We start from the raw sequence: 16668 nt of genomic DNA, 5'->3' as shown, positions 1-16668 counted from the left end.
TTCGTTGGACAAGCATCTATGCAGCACCTGCCATGTGCCAGGCACTTATGTCCAGGGCCTCTTGTAATGCTCACATCAATGACAGCCGTCATTGTCCTCATTTTACAGATGGGAAAACTGAGGCTTACAAGTTTCTGTAACTTGCCCAGGCCACACTCCTAAGAGCAGAAGCAAAAGTCAAGCCTAAGTTTCCCTGAGTCGGAAGTCCCGGCGCTTTCTCTAACACCATGCTCCCTCTTGGGCGGGTCAGGTGTGGGTCCTGCTGCATAGGGCATTTCATCCATCCTCTGCCCCTGGACAGGGCTGGGCTCATCCAGCTCCCCCCGCAGGCCAGCAGCCACAGAGGGGTGGGGCAGATAGAGCTGTAGGCAAGTGTCTCCTGGGGGCCCGGGAGGGAGCACTGCGGGGGATAATGAGCACTGTTACTGTCATTATCAGGGATGCTTACAGCAAGCTGGATTTGCAGCTGAGATGCTGGCCAACCGCCTCTTCCATGCGCCTGGGAGGTGCAATTTGGGTGGAGTAAAGCGGGTTTCCCTGGGAGGAAAGGCAGTGGGCGGAACTGTTACTTTAAATAATGTTGCCTACAAACCAGAAATAGGTCTCCCAGGCGGGAAGCACTAGAGGCAGCCCGGGGAGAAGGAGGCAGAGGAGCCAGAGAGGGGCTGCACCCCCTCTGCTAGGCCAAAGAGCGCCTGCCCTCAATTACAGGACCAGCACAGACCCAGAGCCAGCCCGCCTCTCCTGGCCTCAGGGGCGGGCAGGCCTGCAGCCAGCTGGCCTTCCTCGGGGCTCCAGGTGGGGCCAGAGGTTCTGGCTGAAGCAAATGGACACAGAACCTTCTGCAGAAATCCACCTGTACTGAAGTTTAAATTTCACCACGCGTCACTGACATCAGCAAACAAACCCAGATCCAATGAGTCCCTGGTGTCCTTTTTATAATGTATACTTACAGTATATGCTCAAAGTGCATTTTTTAATTTTATTTTTAAAATAAAAGCAATATATGCATACGATAAAGAAAATTCTGATGGCATAGAAAGACATAAAATTGAAAAGTAGAAGTTCCCCTCCCTCCCCATCCCCGATACCTCTCCCAAAAGGGAGATAACACGTTCTGGAGTATCCATCTCGAAAAAATTTTATGGACACGCCAGAGTGTAAGTGTGATTATGTGTGTGCAAATATATACAAATATAGATACTACTTCACTTTACCCTCATGGCATCATACCATTTACACCATTCTTTGACTTTTTTTTTTGGCCACACACTCAAATTATTTTTATTGGGTCAATTTGCCTGATGCTAAACATTAAACTAAGGATTTGGCAGCCTGTATCAATAAACAAGCTATTAAGAGTGATAAGAGTACATTATCACTCTTGTCTCTAGCACTCAGCTGTGATATTGTTTGCCTTCTTACTTCCTCATGTTTCTGTTTCCATAAACATCCCCCCTCTCCAGCTTTGACTTCCTTTCCATGCTTTGTGCATCCTGGAGAACGTTCTAGCTCACCCCATACAGGTGTTCCTCATTCATTCTGTGACTGCAGCATCATTAATTGATGGAATTCCACTTCTGATGGATGTTTAGGTTGCTCCCAGTTTTTGTTTATCTCAGTTATTACAAGCAATGCCACAGTGAACATCCTTGTATCAGTTTTTTGCCACATTTTTGCAAGCGTATCTAAAAGGCGGGTTCCCAGGAGTGCAACCTCTGGGTCAAAGGCTTGCATATTCTTATTTTGATAGATTGTGCTCCAAAGCCTGGACCCATTTACATTTCCACCAGCCAACCTGAGGGTACCCCTTCCCAATCTTGCCACACTGGGTGTGATCATCATGAAAATCTTTGGCAATCTGATATGTGAACATTGTCTTGTTTTAATTGGACTTTCATTGTGACAGAGGTCAAGCATCTTTTTGGGAGTTTTTTGGCCATTTCTGTTCATTTTCCTTGTGCTTTTTTAATAATATCTGATTCCATTTCCAAAGATAGAGAGCTTTTCCGGGCAATCTCTCCTTCCATCTTCCCTCTCAGGTCACCCCATTGCTTCTGAGACCCAAACAGTTTTCCCAAAGCTGTCTCCCCTCCCTGCAGGAGAGATGGGGCAGAGGCAAGAGAGAGCCTGCAATAGGCTTGAGGACAGGGTGGAAGGAGAATGGGAAATTTGTCAGATCTTGGGTGCCTGCTATCTTCCCATCATCACACTGTGCACAGTGGCAAGGGACAGATAAGAGCGGCAGCTGGTGGCAGAGATAAGAGGCTTGGACAGCCAGAAGGCTCTGGATAATGCTGCAGAGCCAGAGCCAGAGCAAGCTCGGCACACACCCACCTGAGTCTGGGGCTTATGCAGTCCCGGGTGGAAGGTGAGGCCTTCGAGATACGGTGTCAGTGTTGAATGGTTAGCAGCTGGGCCTGGGGACAGAAAGGCTCTGGGGGAGCCTGGCCCTGCCTCTTACTACCCGTGAGACCACAGGTCAATGTTGAGATGTTTCTGAACCTCAGTTTCCTCACCTCTAAAATGGAGGTACTAAGAAAAGTACCCCCTCCATGGGATTAGCATGGAGGTTAAGAGAAAGACTCTCAAATGCAGACCCTCGACTGTTTGCACCTGTCCACAGAAAATGAGAAAAGTGAAGCTGGCACAGTGGGCTTCACATAAATTTATGTTTAAAATTTGTTGAAATTGCTTTTATGCTGAGGTTACGTTTCTTTATTGTGATGTCAAAAATGTCCTTTTTAAATAAAATACTGACCATTTCTATTTATTTTTCTCTCCCTGCCTGGTACTTTTTCATATTATCGTTTTTAGTTTTTTGTTGCTTGACTGTTTGTCTGTTTGCTTTTTGGCTGGTTGGTTTTAATGATCTTACTTGGCAAAGATGATGGTCTCATGTGGCGCCCTTCTTTTTCAATGTTCCTGGTCCCTGATATCCGATAGTCTGGGAACTGCTGTGTGAAATGAAGAAACGAATGAGAAGTACTCAATACTGCGTCTGCGGCATAGGTGGTGCTCAGAAAGTGGTAGTTGTGGTTTCATCATCATGAGGTGATGATGCTGATGGTGATATGATGATGATGGTGATGGTGATGATGGTGATGATGATGATGCTAGGCCCTGGCCGGAACTCGTGTAAAAGAAAACTTGGTACCTCTTGGGAATAACGTTGTTCCATCTCGGGGTTGGCATAGCCTAGGGACAGGTGACAATAAGCTTGTCCACCAAGTCAGCTAGGCAAACCCTAGGACACCTGAGGACAGGAGAGGTATCCTAGGCATGAGCCCCTGGATCCTCTGAGGTCCCTGCTGGGCTGCTCATTGCCCAGGGTTGGGAAAGCTGATCACAGAGCGGGTGCTAGGGGAACTAGCCCCCTCCATAGCGGAGAGCAGCACTCAGGCATGTCCCAATGCCAGAAGCTCTTTTCATTGACGTGGCCTGGCTCCCCCCTGCCTCTCAGCCAGGTGAGCTCACCACACACCACACACCACACACCTGCTCTCCAGCAGCCTTTTCCCCGAGAACAGACTTTGATGCTCTTTGGGCCAGTCAGGTGCTCCCAGAGCAGGCATCCAAGGGGCCTCCTCGGGTTCCTGCACCGGCCCCAGGGCCCACACATGTAGACAGCCAACCTGTCCTGCTCAGAAGCCTCTGCCTTTTCCCTCCACAAGCTACAGTGGAGCGTCTGCAACTTTAATAATGGAATGATGCAAAGCTTTTGGGGAAACATGTAAATTTTCCTGCCTCTGTCACCTCCATCCATTTCAATTAATATTTACAGCACAGTCCTGGGCAGGCCCAGGCCCTGGCCAAAATAAGATGCCCCACCTTTCTCAATCCTCTGAGTCACAGGCAGGGGAGGACAGCAGCCTCCAACAGACCCGACACAGGCCTGGGAGGCCTGATCACGGCCAGGGTCAAGGGCTCAGGCACCGCACCTCCTGTCCCGGGAAAGTGCAGGCTACTTGCTAGGCACCTGAGCAAAAGCCTCATTGCCTTTGAGAGGGACCCTCCTGTTGATAAGGACCTTTCTGTGACCCCATGAAACGGCTAGAGAGTCAAGAGCTCCCTGGCTCTTCATTCCGGAAGAGGGTGACGTGGCAGGTGACCTCTGCCCTCTGACCCCAGTCTGACCTGTGCATCCCTGCAGCTGCCTGACTTGCTCACTGGCTGTCTCATCTGCCCCCTAGGTACATAATCACCAGCCTGGACCGCACCCACGCCGGCTTCTACCGCTGCATCGTGCGTAACCGGATGGGCGCTCTGCTGCAGCGGCAAACCGAGGTCCAGGTGGCCTGTGAGTACCACGGGGGACTTGGGCAGGGCGGGGGTGAAGCAGGAGAGGGGCTGCGGGGTCCTCACCCACCAGCCACGCTCTGGCCAGAGCCAATCCCAGCCCTCCATGCTCATTAGGTTCTCATGGTAGCCCTTCCGGCTGATCTGGGCCAGCGTCCTCATTTTACCGTTGTTGGAACCACGGCCCGGAGAGGTGGCAGGAGCTCTCAAGGTCGCACCGCTGATAAGTGACACATCTGCTGGCTCTGAGTTCAGCACTCTTTATATGGGACCAGCTCCTTCGCTTTTGAAAAGGAGACCCCATCAGCTGCTTCGAGAGCCTCCTCTGGAGTCAGCCCCACACTTGGGGGTCTTTGTAATGGACAACCTGAACCTCTCCAGCTGTGACTCTCTTCTTGGCAGACTTCTCGGGGCCCCCCATGACCTTAACTTCTCCATCCTCCAACCCTCTCAGCCCTGGAGCCATAACAGAACGGGGCTCCCCACGATCTTCAGGGGGCGTCAAGAGATACCTTATGGTGGGAGAGGGGAGATGACAAGTCGGGTAGCTGAAAGGCCCAGGCGGGCAGAGGATAAAGGGGTAGGCCCTCACCGAGCCTTTGGGGTAAGAGACTTCTCCCCAATTCCATCAATTCCCAGAAGGGCTTCCTCACATGGAGGAAGGGAGGGGCAGCTTCAGAAGGACCCAAGGGCGTCTCAGGGAACAGCCCCAGAGGACCAATCAACACCCTCCCCTACGACTCCATATCCCCTCCCAGACCTACCCCCATCCTAAAATAGCTGCTGTGTGCTAGAAACAGGCCTCATTATGGGCTGTTTCCTTCTGGGTTTTTATGGAGAGAGGTCCAAGGTCACACAGTGAGACATGGGAGTGCAGAAAGCCTTAATGAGCCCCGAAATTTGAAAAAAATGGGGGTCACCCTCTTACCAGAGCCCACAGAGGCACACCTCTGATTCAGCACAGGAGAGAGCTTGCTTCTTGGAGAGAAGTGGGGGAGAAAAATCTAAAAGAAAATCTCAAGTGAGGCAAAGAGTGTTTATAATAATTATGGAAAACAACCATAATCAGAAGTGGAGGACGGATTGTCCCCATAAATCAGCACTGAAGGCAGCTCAGCTTACTCCAAAGAGCTGAGAAGCACTGAGTTAAAATGATGGACCAGGGCTGCTGTCGGCCGCTGGAGGATCCGGGGAGCTTCATTCAGCCGGTGCCCGGAGTCCAGCAGATCGGCCAGGAGCTGTGGGTCAGCCTCCAGAGAGACGGCCCGCGTTTGTGTGTGTGCACTAGTGTGTGTGCACGGGTGTGTGCATGGGTGAGGGTTCATTCACGTGTGTGCGCAAATGTGTCTGGATGGGTCTGCCTCTTTGTCCCCCTGCATGTGGGAGAAAACACGTGTGCGTGTGTGTGCAAATTCATGTATCCATGTGTGTGCACACACGTGTGTGTGCAGATGTGTATGTCTGGATTGGTCTGCCTCTTTTCTCACCTGTATGCAGGAGAGAATGTGTGTGTGTGTGGTGTGTGTGGTGTGGGGGGGGCTGGGAGTGGTATGTGCGTGTGCAGTTGGAACTGCCTTCCAGGACACCAGTCCGTCTGGGCCGTCAGGGGGAGTGTCTGCTCCAAGCCCTTGGCTCATAGGAGACTGTAGGAACTTTCTGGAGTTGAGAGCCCCTGAGATGAGTTGACAGTCTCCCCTGGGCTGGCTCTGCAGATCAAAAAGATTAAAGAAGGGAAGCCAGTGTCCGTGGAGCCGAAATGCTTCTTTCCGGCTGTGATAGGGATCTACGTGTCCGGGACTCAGCCCACTGACCCCCACCGCATACGCACACTCCTTCTCACTTACACACAAACCTAGCATGAGGATGCTCCCTGGAAACCACGCCAGACAGGTGCATTGGCCCTGTCCCAGACCCGCAGGTATCCTCCTGCCCTGAGCCGAGGCATGGGCTGTGCCCAGGCACACTTGCAGAGTGAGCAAGCACGGTGCACTGACGGTGGGCGGAAGGCCTTTGATAAGGACCCAGGTGCATCCGGCATTTTCTTCATGCTGCGGAGAAGGGCTCAGACCGACCCAGGATCCCAGCCTGAGATGGGGGTGAGAGGCAGGTGGCAGGGACTCGTACTGCCTGACTTCCTAACCTGTCCAGGCACAGACCCCCAAGGTGGGGTTACCCTGAACTCCCCCACACACACTGCGGGTTCTGCAGGTCCTGGACCACCCCAGGTAATGCTGCCAGGGATGACCCCAGGTGGCTGTAACATGTGGGGGCCTGGCCCAAACCCCTGAGGGAGCTTTGGAACTCTGCAGTTCTGAGATCCAGTGGGAGGGGAAAAGGGTTGAGGGGAAAGTCAGGCAGTGCGAGTTCCTGCCACCTGCCTCTCACTGCTGTCTCAGGCTGGGAGCCGGGTCCATCTGAGCCCTTCTCTGCAGCATGTAGAAAATGCCAGACGCACCTAGGTCCTTACAGTGTGGGCAGGCTATGGGGGGGCCCATCACTGTGAGAGGCAGCGTGACTTAATGACAAGCATAGGCTATGGTGTCAGACAGACCACATTCAAATCCTGGCTCTGCCCTTGATTGCTGTGTGACCCCAGGGAAGTGACTGGCCCTCTCTGTGCCTTGCGCAGCTCAGGTTCTTCATCTATAAAATGTGTCTAATACGATAATTAGACTTCGGGTGGTGAACATGATGTAGTGTACACAGAAATCGAAATATAATGATGTACACCTGAAATTTATATAATTTTGTAAACCAATGTTACCTCAATTGAAAAAAAAGAAAGGAAAAAATATGTCTAATAATACGCACCTCCCAGGTGTGCCTGGAGAATTCCTTGAGCTCATATGCACCAATGCACCTCACCAGTGCCCACAAATAATACACTTTCAATCAGTGGGAGTTACTCCTGCAATTAATATTCTATGCGATCATTTTAAGGAAGGGAAAAACAGGCCACAGAATGGAATGGCTTCTGGCAAGTAATCTCCTGGCCAAATGCTCTCCCCTGTGCCATCCGGCCAGCCCGGCCCCTGCCCCTCCACCACCTCGCACAGGGGGACTCCTGCCCTGCTCCTCCTGCCCTCTCAGACCCCACGTCACCCTGGGCTCCAGGCACCTTCTGGACACGGTTATAACCACGATTGTCACCATGCGGCCACCAGGCTACACAGTGCCGCTGCTGCTAAGATGTGCAGATGTAGTTACAGGCCCCTGGCAGAGAGCAAGGGACAGAGAGAAGGGCCGAAGGGAGCGTGGAGTGGGGAGACCCAGGCTCACCCCTTCCTGACACCCAGCTGCAGCTCCCCGGGCCGGCACTGACAACCACCCCTCACGCTGCGCCACATGGCTTTGCAGTCTTGAAGCTCTTTCCTCCGTGACGTCATGAAGCGGACACCACTATGTGCCGCCCTTTGAGCCCTGAAGCCAGGAGTTAGGGGAGCGCTAAAATCTCCCGGCGGGCAGTTGAGAATAGCACTCATCCTAAAAGGAGGAAGGCTTCGCCCAGCCCTGGTGGCCACGGTGGGGCGGAGAAGGGCAACTCAACACCCGGGTCCCCTCCCTCGCTCTGCACACGTGTCTCATCCCGGGGCCTCTGGCTCCGGTTGTGGAAGTTGAAGAATCCGCTGTCCAGCCACCTCTCCACCTTCCAGAGATTCTGGGTGTGGGAAAGGTGAGACCTGGCAAAACCATCCTCCCCCAGAGTACCAGTGCTCTCTCCCAAGTGTCGCTGGGCTGGGCAGCGCACACCGTCATCTCCCATCCTCGTCCCAGCCTGCAAATTGAAGCCCGCATCCCCCCGGCACAGATGAGAAAACTGGGCTCAGCCGGTGGGGTGACTCACCTAAGTCACACAGGCAGAGCCAGGACTCGATTCTGAGAGGGTCCCCTCACCACACTGCCGCTTGAGGGCAAGAAGAGGAAAGTCAAAATGGGGTGGGAGAGCGCTACCTGCTGGGGTCAGGGTTCAGAGAGAACCAGTGGACACCCCGGCCTGTAAAGTTCCATGTCCAAACAGCCCTGCAGACAGGTGGTCTCCCCACCTGGGATGAATGCCGGCCCGCCACTGGGTGAGGGAGACTGATCACACGCGTTTCTTTGCGGTCAGCAGGGGCGAAGATGAAAAATGCTTACAGATAGCTCCTGGGTGCTTTTCTGTGCCGGGCCGTGACCCTCGTGCCTAAAAAAACAGTCATGCCATGGGGATGGGAGTCAGAAAGCATGGATTCCAGCCTAGGCACTGACTAGTTTAGGACTAGTCTGGGCACATGGGGAGTAGGAGGGGGTGCAGATGAAGAGCCTCCGTCCCCTGGAAAGGTGAGCTCACACCCCAGGACCCCTCAGAACAATCACAGACACAGCTCCAAGCCCATGGCCCTAAGGAGACGCTAGGAGACACAGCGGAACCTCTAGAACAATCCGTCCTCCACTGTAATTGTGTAAATGTCTTTTCTCCTTGGGTTTCCAAGGACAGGGCTGAGAAGTAGGAAGGCCTGTGTTACAAGCTGTATCTTAAGAGAGGAAGACTGAAGCTCAGCGAGGTTAGAGGACAGTCCAAGGTCCCGCAGCCAGTATTTCTGCCTTCTACCTTCTCCTGCCTCGCTACCATCACGCTGTAGGATGTAGCCGTGAACTCAGCCTTGGACCCAGCCACAAACCCCAGATTCAAATCCCAGCTCACCCCTCCCTAGCTGTGTGACCTTGGGCAAGTTACTTAACTTCTCTGCGCCTTCGTTTCCTCGTATTTAAAAAGGAATGCTAATATTAGTACCTACCTGGCCAGGCTGTCACAATGATTAATCAATCAGCGCACGCAAACCATCGTTAATGGTGCTCAGCCTGGAGAACATTCAGGGCGGCAGAGTGGGCTTGGTTCTCTCTGCAAGGCCCACCAGGGAAGGCGTCCTGGAATAAACATTCACAACCTTTCTCATCCTGTCTACCTAAGTAAATACATTCCCAGCCACAGCTCTGCTCTCCAGGGCTGGGCCCAGGGTGAGGCCTCATGGGTGCAGAACTTAAGGAGGCGCTCCCTCCCAGGTATACGCCCCACACCTGCAGGACCCTGAGAGTGGTGCCTCCTTAAGTCTTTCACCTCATCCACCCTGTCCCTGGCTGGGGCTCTCCCAGGTTTGTGCCCTAGACCTCCTGCATCTGTCTGTGTGTCCATCTGTCTCTCTTACAGAGTCACACAGGTGCACACGGTTCTGAGGACGGGTCGGGTGTGGCTGCTTCTCCAAACCTCTCCCTCCCCTCCTTGGTGGTGTCTGCCTCCTAGGATGGGAGAGTTTTGTCCTGGAGCTCCCAGCAGCCAGTCCCCTGGTGACTGCTGCCCTTGGGAGTTCTTTCCAGGGATCGGATCTGGGCAGGCAGGCCCCACCCCTGGCTCCCACCCCCTTCCCAAAGAGGGACTATGAATTGGGTTCTAATGAGAAATTAATACGGCAGCTGTGCTAACAACTCATGATAATGGCAAAGTCGTTACAAAAAGATTCTTGGCATGTTTTTAATTACAGCAATTAAGGGGAAGTCAATAAAACATCAGCACCCCCCCCCCCCAGCTCCCTTCCTGCCCCCACCCGGAGTCTTTTCTTTTTTTTTTTAAAGTCGCCATAAATTTCTGGCATGCAGCAAGTGGGCTGAATGGCTGAGAGGGTTGAGAGAGCCTTTCAGAGTCCACACCTTCCCCAGGCTTCCAGTTGTCCACATCCAGATCCTGTGGCACCTCTGTGTTCTTCTCACCCGGGCCATGTCCCCGACCCCTTCCCCAGCCCTCCTCAGGTGGGCGGTTGGCTCAGACTTGAAACCGCCCCAGCATCAAGCCCGGCCAGACACCACAGGGCAAAGGGCCCCGCCCTAGTGGGGAGCCGGGGCTGCTTCCCATTCTCCCCAGCGGCTTGGTGGCCACTGGTATAAAATGGGACTTGAGGACATCAAGCCCATTGTCACATGGGCTGGGGTTGATGCCCAAAATGCCACCAATGGGCCCGTTCTTCTTAACCCTCAGTCTGAGTGTGAATACTGAATGTGGACTATTTGGGGGCCGTGTGACGGTTCAGGAGAACATTGCTGTGTCTTCCTGGAGCCCCCGCTGTACCTGCATGTTTCACTCACTCGTGAAACAACTGTTGCTGTCCGCCCGCTGCATGCCCGGCTCTGTTCTAGGCAGTGAGGACACAGGGGACAAAACCAAGACATATGTCCCTGCCCTCAAGGAAAGTGGTGGAGGCAAAACAAAAGTTAAAAGGAGAATATATAATAGAATATGGAATATAGAAGGCCCATGCAGAAAAATAAAGTGTTATAAGGAAAAATGAAGCCTGGTGAGAGCGATGGAGGCCAGGGTAGGGGTCCTATTTGATATGGTGGCTGAGGAAGGCCAACTGAGGAGGTGACACTGAGCAGAGTCTCAAGGGAAGGGAGGGGGTGAGCCTTGCAGACAGAGGGATAAGGTCTTTACAGGCCAGGGAACAGCAAGTGCAAAGGACCTGGGGTGGAATTGGGTGTCTGAGGCCAGGGTGGCTGGAGCAGAGTGGGGGAAATGGAGACTGGAAAGAGATGTAGCTGAGGAGGTGGAGTGTTGGGGACAGGTGGTGATGTTCTAAGATGTGGTCGGCTCTTCGGATATTACTCAGAATGCGTGGAAGTCGTGGATGGTTGGGGGCAGAGGCATGATCTGATCTGATCGGAGAGAGAAGCATTGTTTTCATAATAAATAAAACCACCATGAAATACCATCCCATGCCCACCAGACTGGCAAAAACGAAAAAGTCTAGCAAGACCAAGTGTTGGCAGAAACTCCCATCACTGCTGGTGGGAGTGTGAATTGGCTAATTGGTGCAAATTTGGAAAACAGTTTGACATTATCTCATAAAATTAACGTGTGCACACCTACAACTCAGCAATTCCGCTGTTCAGGACACGCTCTAGAGATTCTCTTAGCCGTGTGAACCCGGAGATCACCATGAGACTGTCCTCAGTGGGACAGCAAAACAGTGGAAACCAACCTCACCTGCAGCAGCACTGGGCTACCTCGGTACACGGACACCCACACAGCGTGAAAATGACAAACTTAGCGCACGGACGTGGATGGAGCTCCAAAAAAAGGTGACTCCCAAAAAGCAAATCACAGTAGAGGAACACAGAATAATCCCAGGTATAAAGGGCTTAGAAACAGACTAAATCAACCATAAACTGTTTAAGGATGCATCAATATGTGGTGAAACTTGGAAAAACAACAAAACAATGGCATGATTGACACAGCATGCAGGATGGCAGTTACCCCTGGGGGAGGAGGGGATGTGACTGGGAGGGACACCGTGGGGAGGGGGAGGTGGTTTGCTAGTGTTCTGTTCCTTACGCTGGGTGGCACGTACATGAGTGTTCGTTCTATTCTTCTTCTCTAAACTGTACATATAATTATATTCCCTCTTGTGTATGCATGACATATTTCATGATAAAAAATGTTTTAAAAATAAATAAAAGCAATGAACATATTCTGAAGCAGAATGCATACTTTACAAGACCTCTTAGGATATAACAAAGACATCAGGAATAATTTTTAGGCCACATCCAGCTGTGCCCCACGCCCACATGTTTTTGCCCTTGAGGGAACTTGTTAGGAAACTTGGACCAGGGAGCAAGGCGTAACATGCTGTATTAACAAGCACGTACCTCCGAGGAAAAATGTAGTAAATAAACCCTTATCTGTTTCTATCTGAGCATGAGTTGTCCTGGAAGATCCTGGATTCCCAGCCCCTGTCAGCCTGTGGCCCTCCTTCAGCTTCTCCTGCACTGGCTGGCTGAGTGGACTCCCTCTTAGCAGCCCCTCACTGCTGCAGTTTAGCACAGACATGCATGTGCCCTGGCCCCCATGAGCAGAGGCAAGGGGCTCCCTGAGCAGACCCAGGAAGCCCATTTGACAAAGTGGAGTGGAGAGAATGGGAGAGTGCTGGGGGCCTGAGAGCCACAGTGAGGTGGGGAGATTGTGGGTTGGGAAGGTGGAGGAGAACATCAACTGCAAAACTTGGACCAAGGCCAGCTGTGCCCTTCCTTCATCCATCCATCTCACTATCCTTCCATCCATCCCACCATCCAACCATCCATACATAAATACGATCATTTGTCCCTCTATCCCTCCTTCCATCCATCCCTCCCTCTCCCCATCCATCTTTCCCACCATCCATCCAGCCCACCTTCCATCCATCCACTCATACAAACATGCATCCCTCAATCCCTCCTTCCATCCATTCATCCCTCCTTCCCTCCCTCCCTCCATCCATCCTTCCACTCATCCAGCTATCCATCCATACACACATACAATAATCCATCCCTCCATCTCTCCATCTCTCCTTCCCTTCATCCATCCCTCCACTCATACAACTATCCATTCATCCATCCATCCATCTATCCATTCATCCATCCAAACATCCATCCATCCAATGAAGAAACCTACAACCCTGCCCTATTGGCATTCTTTTATTTCCTCTAACTAGCCCTTCTCTCCTACCTCCTAGCCTTCACACGCTCTCTTCCCTCTGGACCATCATCCCCCTGCCCACACACACACACTTAGCTAACACCTACTCTTTATTTATACCTCTGCTTAAAAGGAGCCTCACCTCACCTCCCAATATAAAGTAGGTTCCCCTGACCCTGCCTTTCATAGAAATCCCTGTTCCTTCTTCTTAACAGTTGTCACAGAATGTCATGAATGTGTGTTTGTGGGTTGGTTTGCTTATGCCTATCTCCCTGACCAGACTATAAGCTCCATGAGGGCAGGACCAGGTCTTTCTTCAGTCCCCACCACAGAGCCTTCCTGATGCACAGTAGGGGCTCAGTAAAGGTTCATTGCACAATGGCATTGGGTGAGTTTAGAGAGATCCTACTGTGTGCAGAGCACGAGGCCGGGTGTCCTGTAGGGATTTGCTCATGAATGTAACTCCCTCTTGAAGCTTACGGTGTAGTAGAAGGAGATAAAGAATGTGCACAAAGAATTTTAATGCCAAGTATGAGTCATGAAAGAGGTGGAGAGGCCATGCAGAGGGAGGCCGGGTTTGAATGCTGGCACTACCCAGCCCTAACTGCTCAACGATGGATAAGCCGCTCCATCTCCATGAGCTTTCATTTCCTCTCTGACGAGATGGAGCTAATAAAACTAGAGAAAGGAGGAAGAAACACTATTACCATGAAATTGCTTTAAATTGTTCAAATATATCTTTGGAGTTCTGTGAAAAGTTTTTTAAATAGACAAAATTATTGTAAGAACTGAAATCAATGTGATTTATTGGTGCAATTTGTTATAGACAGAGCCAAGTAAAAGAAATTAGTAAACAACTAAAAAATGTGTATTTATTAAAGTTGAGCTTGTCATGTTATTATGCAGATTAAATGAGAAGATGTATGTGAAATCTACCTAAAAAGAAACCTGACGTAGGGTCAGTGCTCAGCAAGTTCTTGTTCTTTAGTTCTATTTGTGGGTGGGTGTGGGTAATCTTTGTTGAAGAGGTTGATATTTAAACTAAACTGCGAAAAATGTATAGGATTCCAATACTTTAAAACTACAAATATTAGATAGAATTTTTAGCACTTTAATATTCTCTTCCAGTTTCTATGTCTGCGTACCAAATTACCCCAACACATACTGGTGCACAGCAATCATTTATTATGCTCACAGATTCTGCGAGGCTTGAATCTGGACAGAGCACAGTAGGGACGGCTTGTCTCTGCTCTATGATGACTGAGGTCTCAGCTGGAAGACTCAAAGGCTGGAGGCAGGAATTACCTGAGGGCTCACGTGTTCATTCACATGTCCAGTGTTGATGCTGGCTGTCATCTGGGGACCTCAGTTCTTCCGCATGTGGGCCATCACCATGTCTGTGTGGGCCATGTTGAGCTTCCTTACAACATGGAAGCTGGATTCCAAGCAAGAGTGTTTGGAGAGAGAGACCCAGGTGGAAGCTGTGTTCTTTTGATGACCTAGCTGTGAAAGTCCCATAACATCACTGCCAGCATATGCTACTGGTGGCATAGTGACAAATCCCCCAGGTTCAAGGAGAGGGGACATAGCCCCACCTCTTATGGGAGCAGTGGCGGTTGCACTGTGAGAAGGGCATGCTGGATGGGAGATAAATATTGATGCAGCCATCTCTGGAAAGATCCAGCCTGATACACACATGTATTATCTCATGTAATCCTGACTGTAACCTGTAAGGAAGGTACTCTTCTTAACTCTATTTTGCAGAAGAGGAAATTCAAGCTCAGCAAGGCCAAAATTTCACCCAAGGTCATACCCACTAAGTAACAGAAGTAGGATTTGAACTCAGGTCTCAATGACTCCAAAGCCACTACTATTACATTCACTGCCTGCCAAATTTAGAACAAAGAAGCCAACAGCAGATTTTATTGCTTGAGATACTTGATTGGCTAGATCCCTCTGGGATGCTGTTGAATCATGGTGCCTTGCTAAATCGTGGCTTGTTCTGGTGGCATTCCAGGCAGGGGACCTGCACAAAGAGAGGCAGGATATAAGTAACTGAACATGGCAGGAGGAGCACATGTCCTGGTGTGGGCATTCAGACAGGAAAGGTTGGTTGGGGTCAGATTAGGGAAGGACCTTGAATCCAGGCAAAGGAATTTAAGCTTTCCTGGGGCAATGAGGAGATACCAAAAGTTCTGAGCAACTCAGTGATGTGGTCAGAAAAATTAATCAGGAGCAGTGTGGAAGATGGATGGGGGAGGATCCAATGTAGGGCACCATGTGGGGCAGGAGTCAATGCAGCCAGAGTAATGGGCTAGCTTGTTGGTGGGGCCTAAGGGAACAGAGAGGCCTTGGTAAATGTGAGCAGTATTCCAGAGGAAGAGCCAAAGGCCTTTGTGGGGACAGGAAAGGGAAGTAATACAAGGCTTGGAGGGTAGGTGATCTGGGCAGGTGCGGGTGGGGCAGCTATTAAAAGAACTAAGAAAGCAAGAAGGAGGGCCTGGCGAGGAGGTGTAAGAAATGCCCAACGTTTTCTGTTGGAAATTGGGTGTTGGGTGTTGGGGCTCAAGGAAGAGCCAGAGCAGATGTGCGCGTCTTTGTAGAGAGACTGAGGTCAAAATCTTTAGAATGGGCAAGGAGAGAATCAGGCTGAGGGCTCTGGAAAACGAGAGTGGAGGCCAGTGGTTCTCAAACGTCGACGTGCAGCGGAATCCTCAGGAGAACGAATCAAGAACTGAGAACCCAGGCGCATGGGAGCAGAGCCTTTTGGTGCCCTAGGGGGAAGGCAGGGTGGGAGCAAATCTGTGAGCTTCCCATGTTCCCAGGGGATTTTGAGACCCACCAAAATGTAAGGTTGGAGCCCAGACAGTTGTTCTCAACCTGGGCTCATGCTGAAATTACCTGAGCAGCTTTAGAAACACCCATGTCTGGGTCCCACCCACCCCAGAAGGCTCTTACCTCTGAGAATATTAGAGGGCCCTCAGAGAATTCTGAAGTGCAGCCAGGTTGGGGTCTCCAGGTTGAAGGAGAGGAAGAAGGGGCAGTGGAATCTGAGGGGTCGAGAAATAACAAAGCAGCAGGAGACCAGGTAGCTGAGGATGTGGCCCCTTGGTCAGGGAGGGAGTGCGCAGGCCACGGGGAAATGAAATCAAGGTGTCTGTGGTCTGATCCTAACCGCACATGGGGATTCTGATGGTCAGCCCACACCCGACACCAATGAAATCAGAAATTTGGGGGTGAGACCGGGCATTAGCCTTCTCTAGCTTTGTAGGTGGTTCTCACTGACACGCAGCCAAGTTTGAGGACAAACATTGCTTCTCACACTTGTGTATGGACACACATCACTGGGTGTCTCATTAAAATGCAGGCTCTGATTCAGCAGGTCTGGGGTGAGCCTGAGTCTCTGCATTTCTAACAGGCACCCAGGTGTGCCCATGGTGCTGGTCCACAGACCACACTTTGAGTAGCCAGGAAGTACAGCAATTTTCACGAGTCGTGGTGATCCGCACGGGCATCCCTTCCCACACCCCATCTCCAAGCCCCTGCCATTAGAATCAGACCCCACCCTGATGCCAGCAGGCAGGTGGGAAACCAGAAGTGTTCCTACCTGCGTCTCCGCTGCTCTCTGCTCCCCTCCTGGCTGACAGAACATCCAAGCTGGGATCAGTGTTCCCTCCTTATCTGCCAAGGGGGTCAGCCTGTTTTAAAAAGAGCAACAGGTGTTTATATTCACACAGACGTGCAGCCTCACACACTTCCCACCCAAGGATGGGAGGGAAATCATCTCATACCTATTTAGAGCATGTGAGACCCCACCCTCTCCAGGGAAGGTGCCCACCCTTCCCTCCCCCCAGGGGCACAGGAGACTGCCCCAAGACGCCCCTTCACCT

At 51.4% G+C, this 16668-nt stretch overlaps 1 protein-coding gene across 3 annotated transcripts in view; it reads left to right on the top strand.

Annotated features, from left to right (window-relative positions):
* Positions 1–16668, top strand: part of SDK2 (sidekick cell adhesion molecule 2) — a 269870-nt gene that overhangs the window by 153597 nt on the left and 99605 nt on the right. For all 3 annotated transcript variants that reach the window (XM_087441505.1, XM_087441506.1, XM_014789208.2), the window contains exon 3: positions 4194–4300. In XM_087441505.1, the coding sequence (XP_087297631.1) occupies positions 4194–4300 (107 nt within the window). The remainder of the gene's footprint in view (positions 1–4193; positions 4301–16668) is intronic.

Source organism: Ceratotherium simum, chromosome 16 (genome assembly GCF_057802395.1).
Source record: "Ceratotherium simum simum isolate JZ-2026a chromosome 16, ASM5780239v1, whole genome shotgun sequence".
NCBI lineage: Eukaryota > Metazoa > Chordata > Mammalia > Perissodactyla > Rhinocerotidae > Ceratotherium > Ceratotherium simum.
The sequence above is the reverse complement of the archived record's forward strand: the minus strand, read 5'-3'. Positions and strand labels throughout refer to the sequence as shown.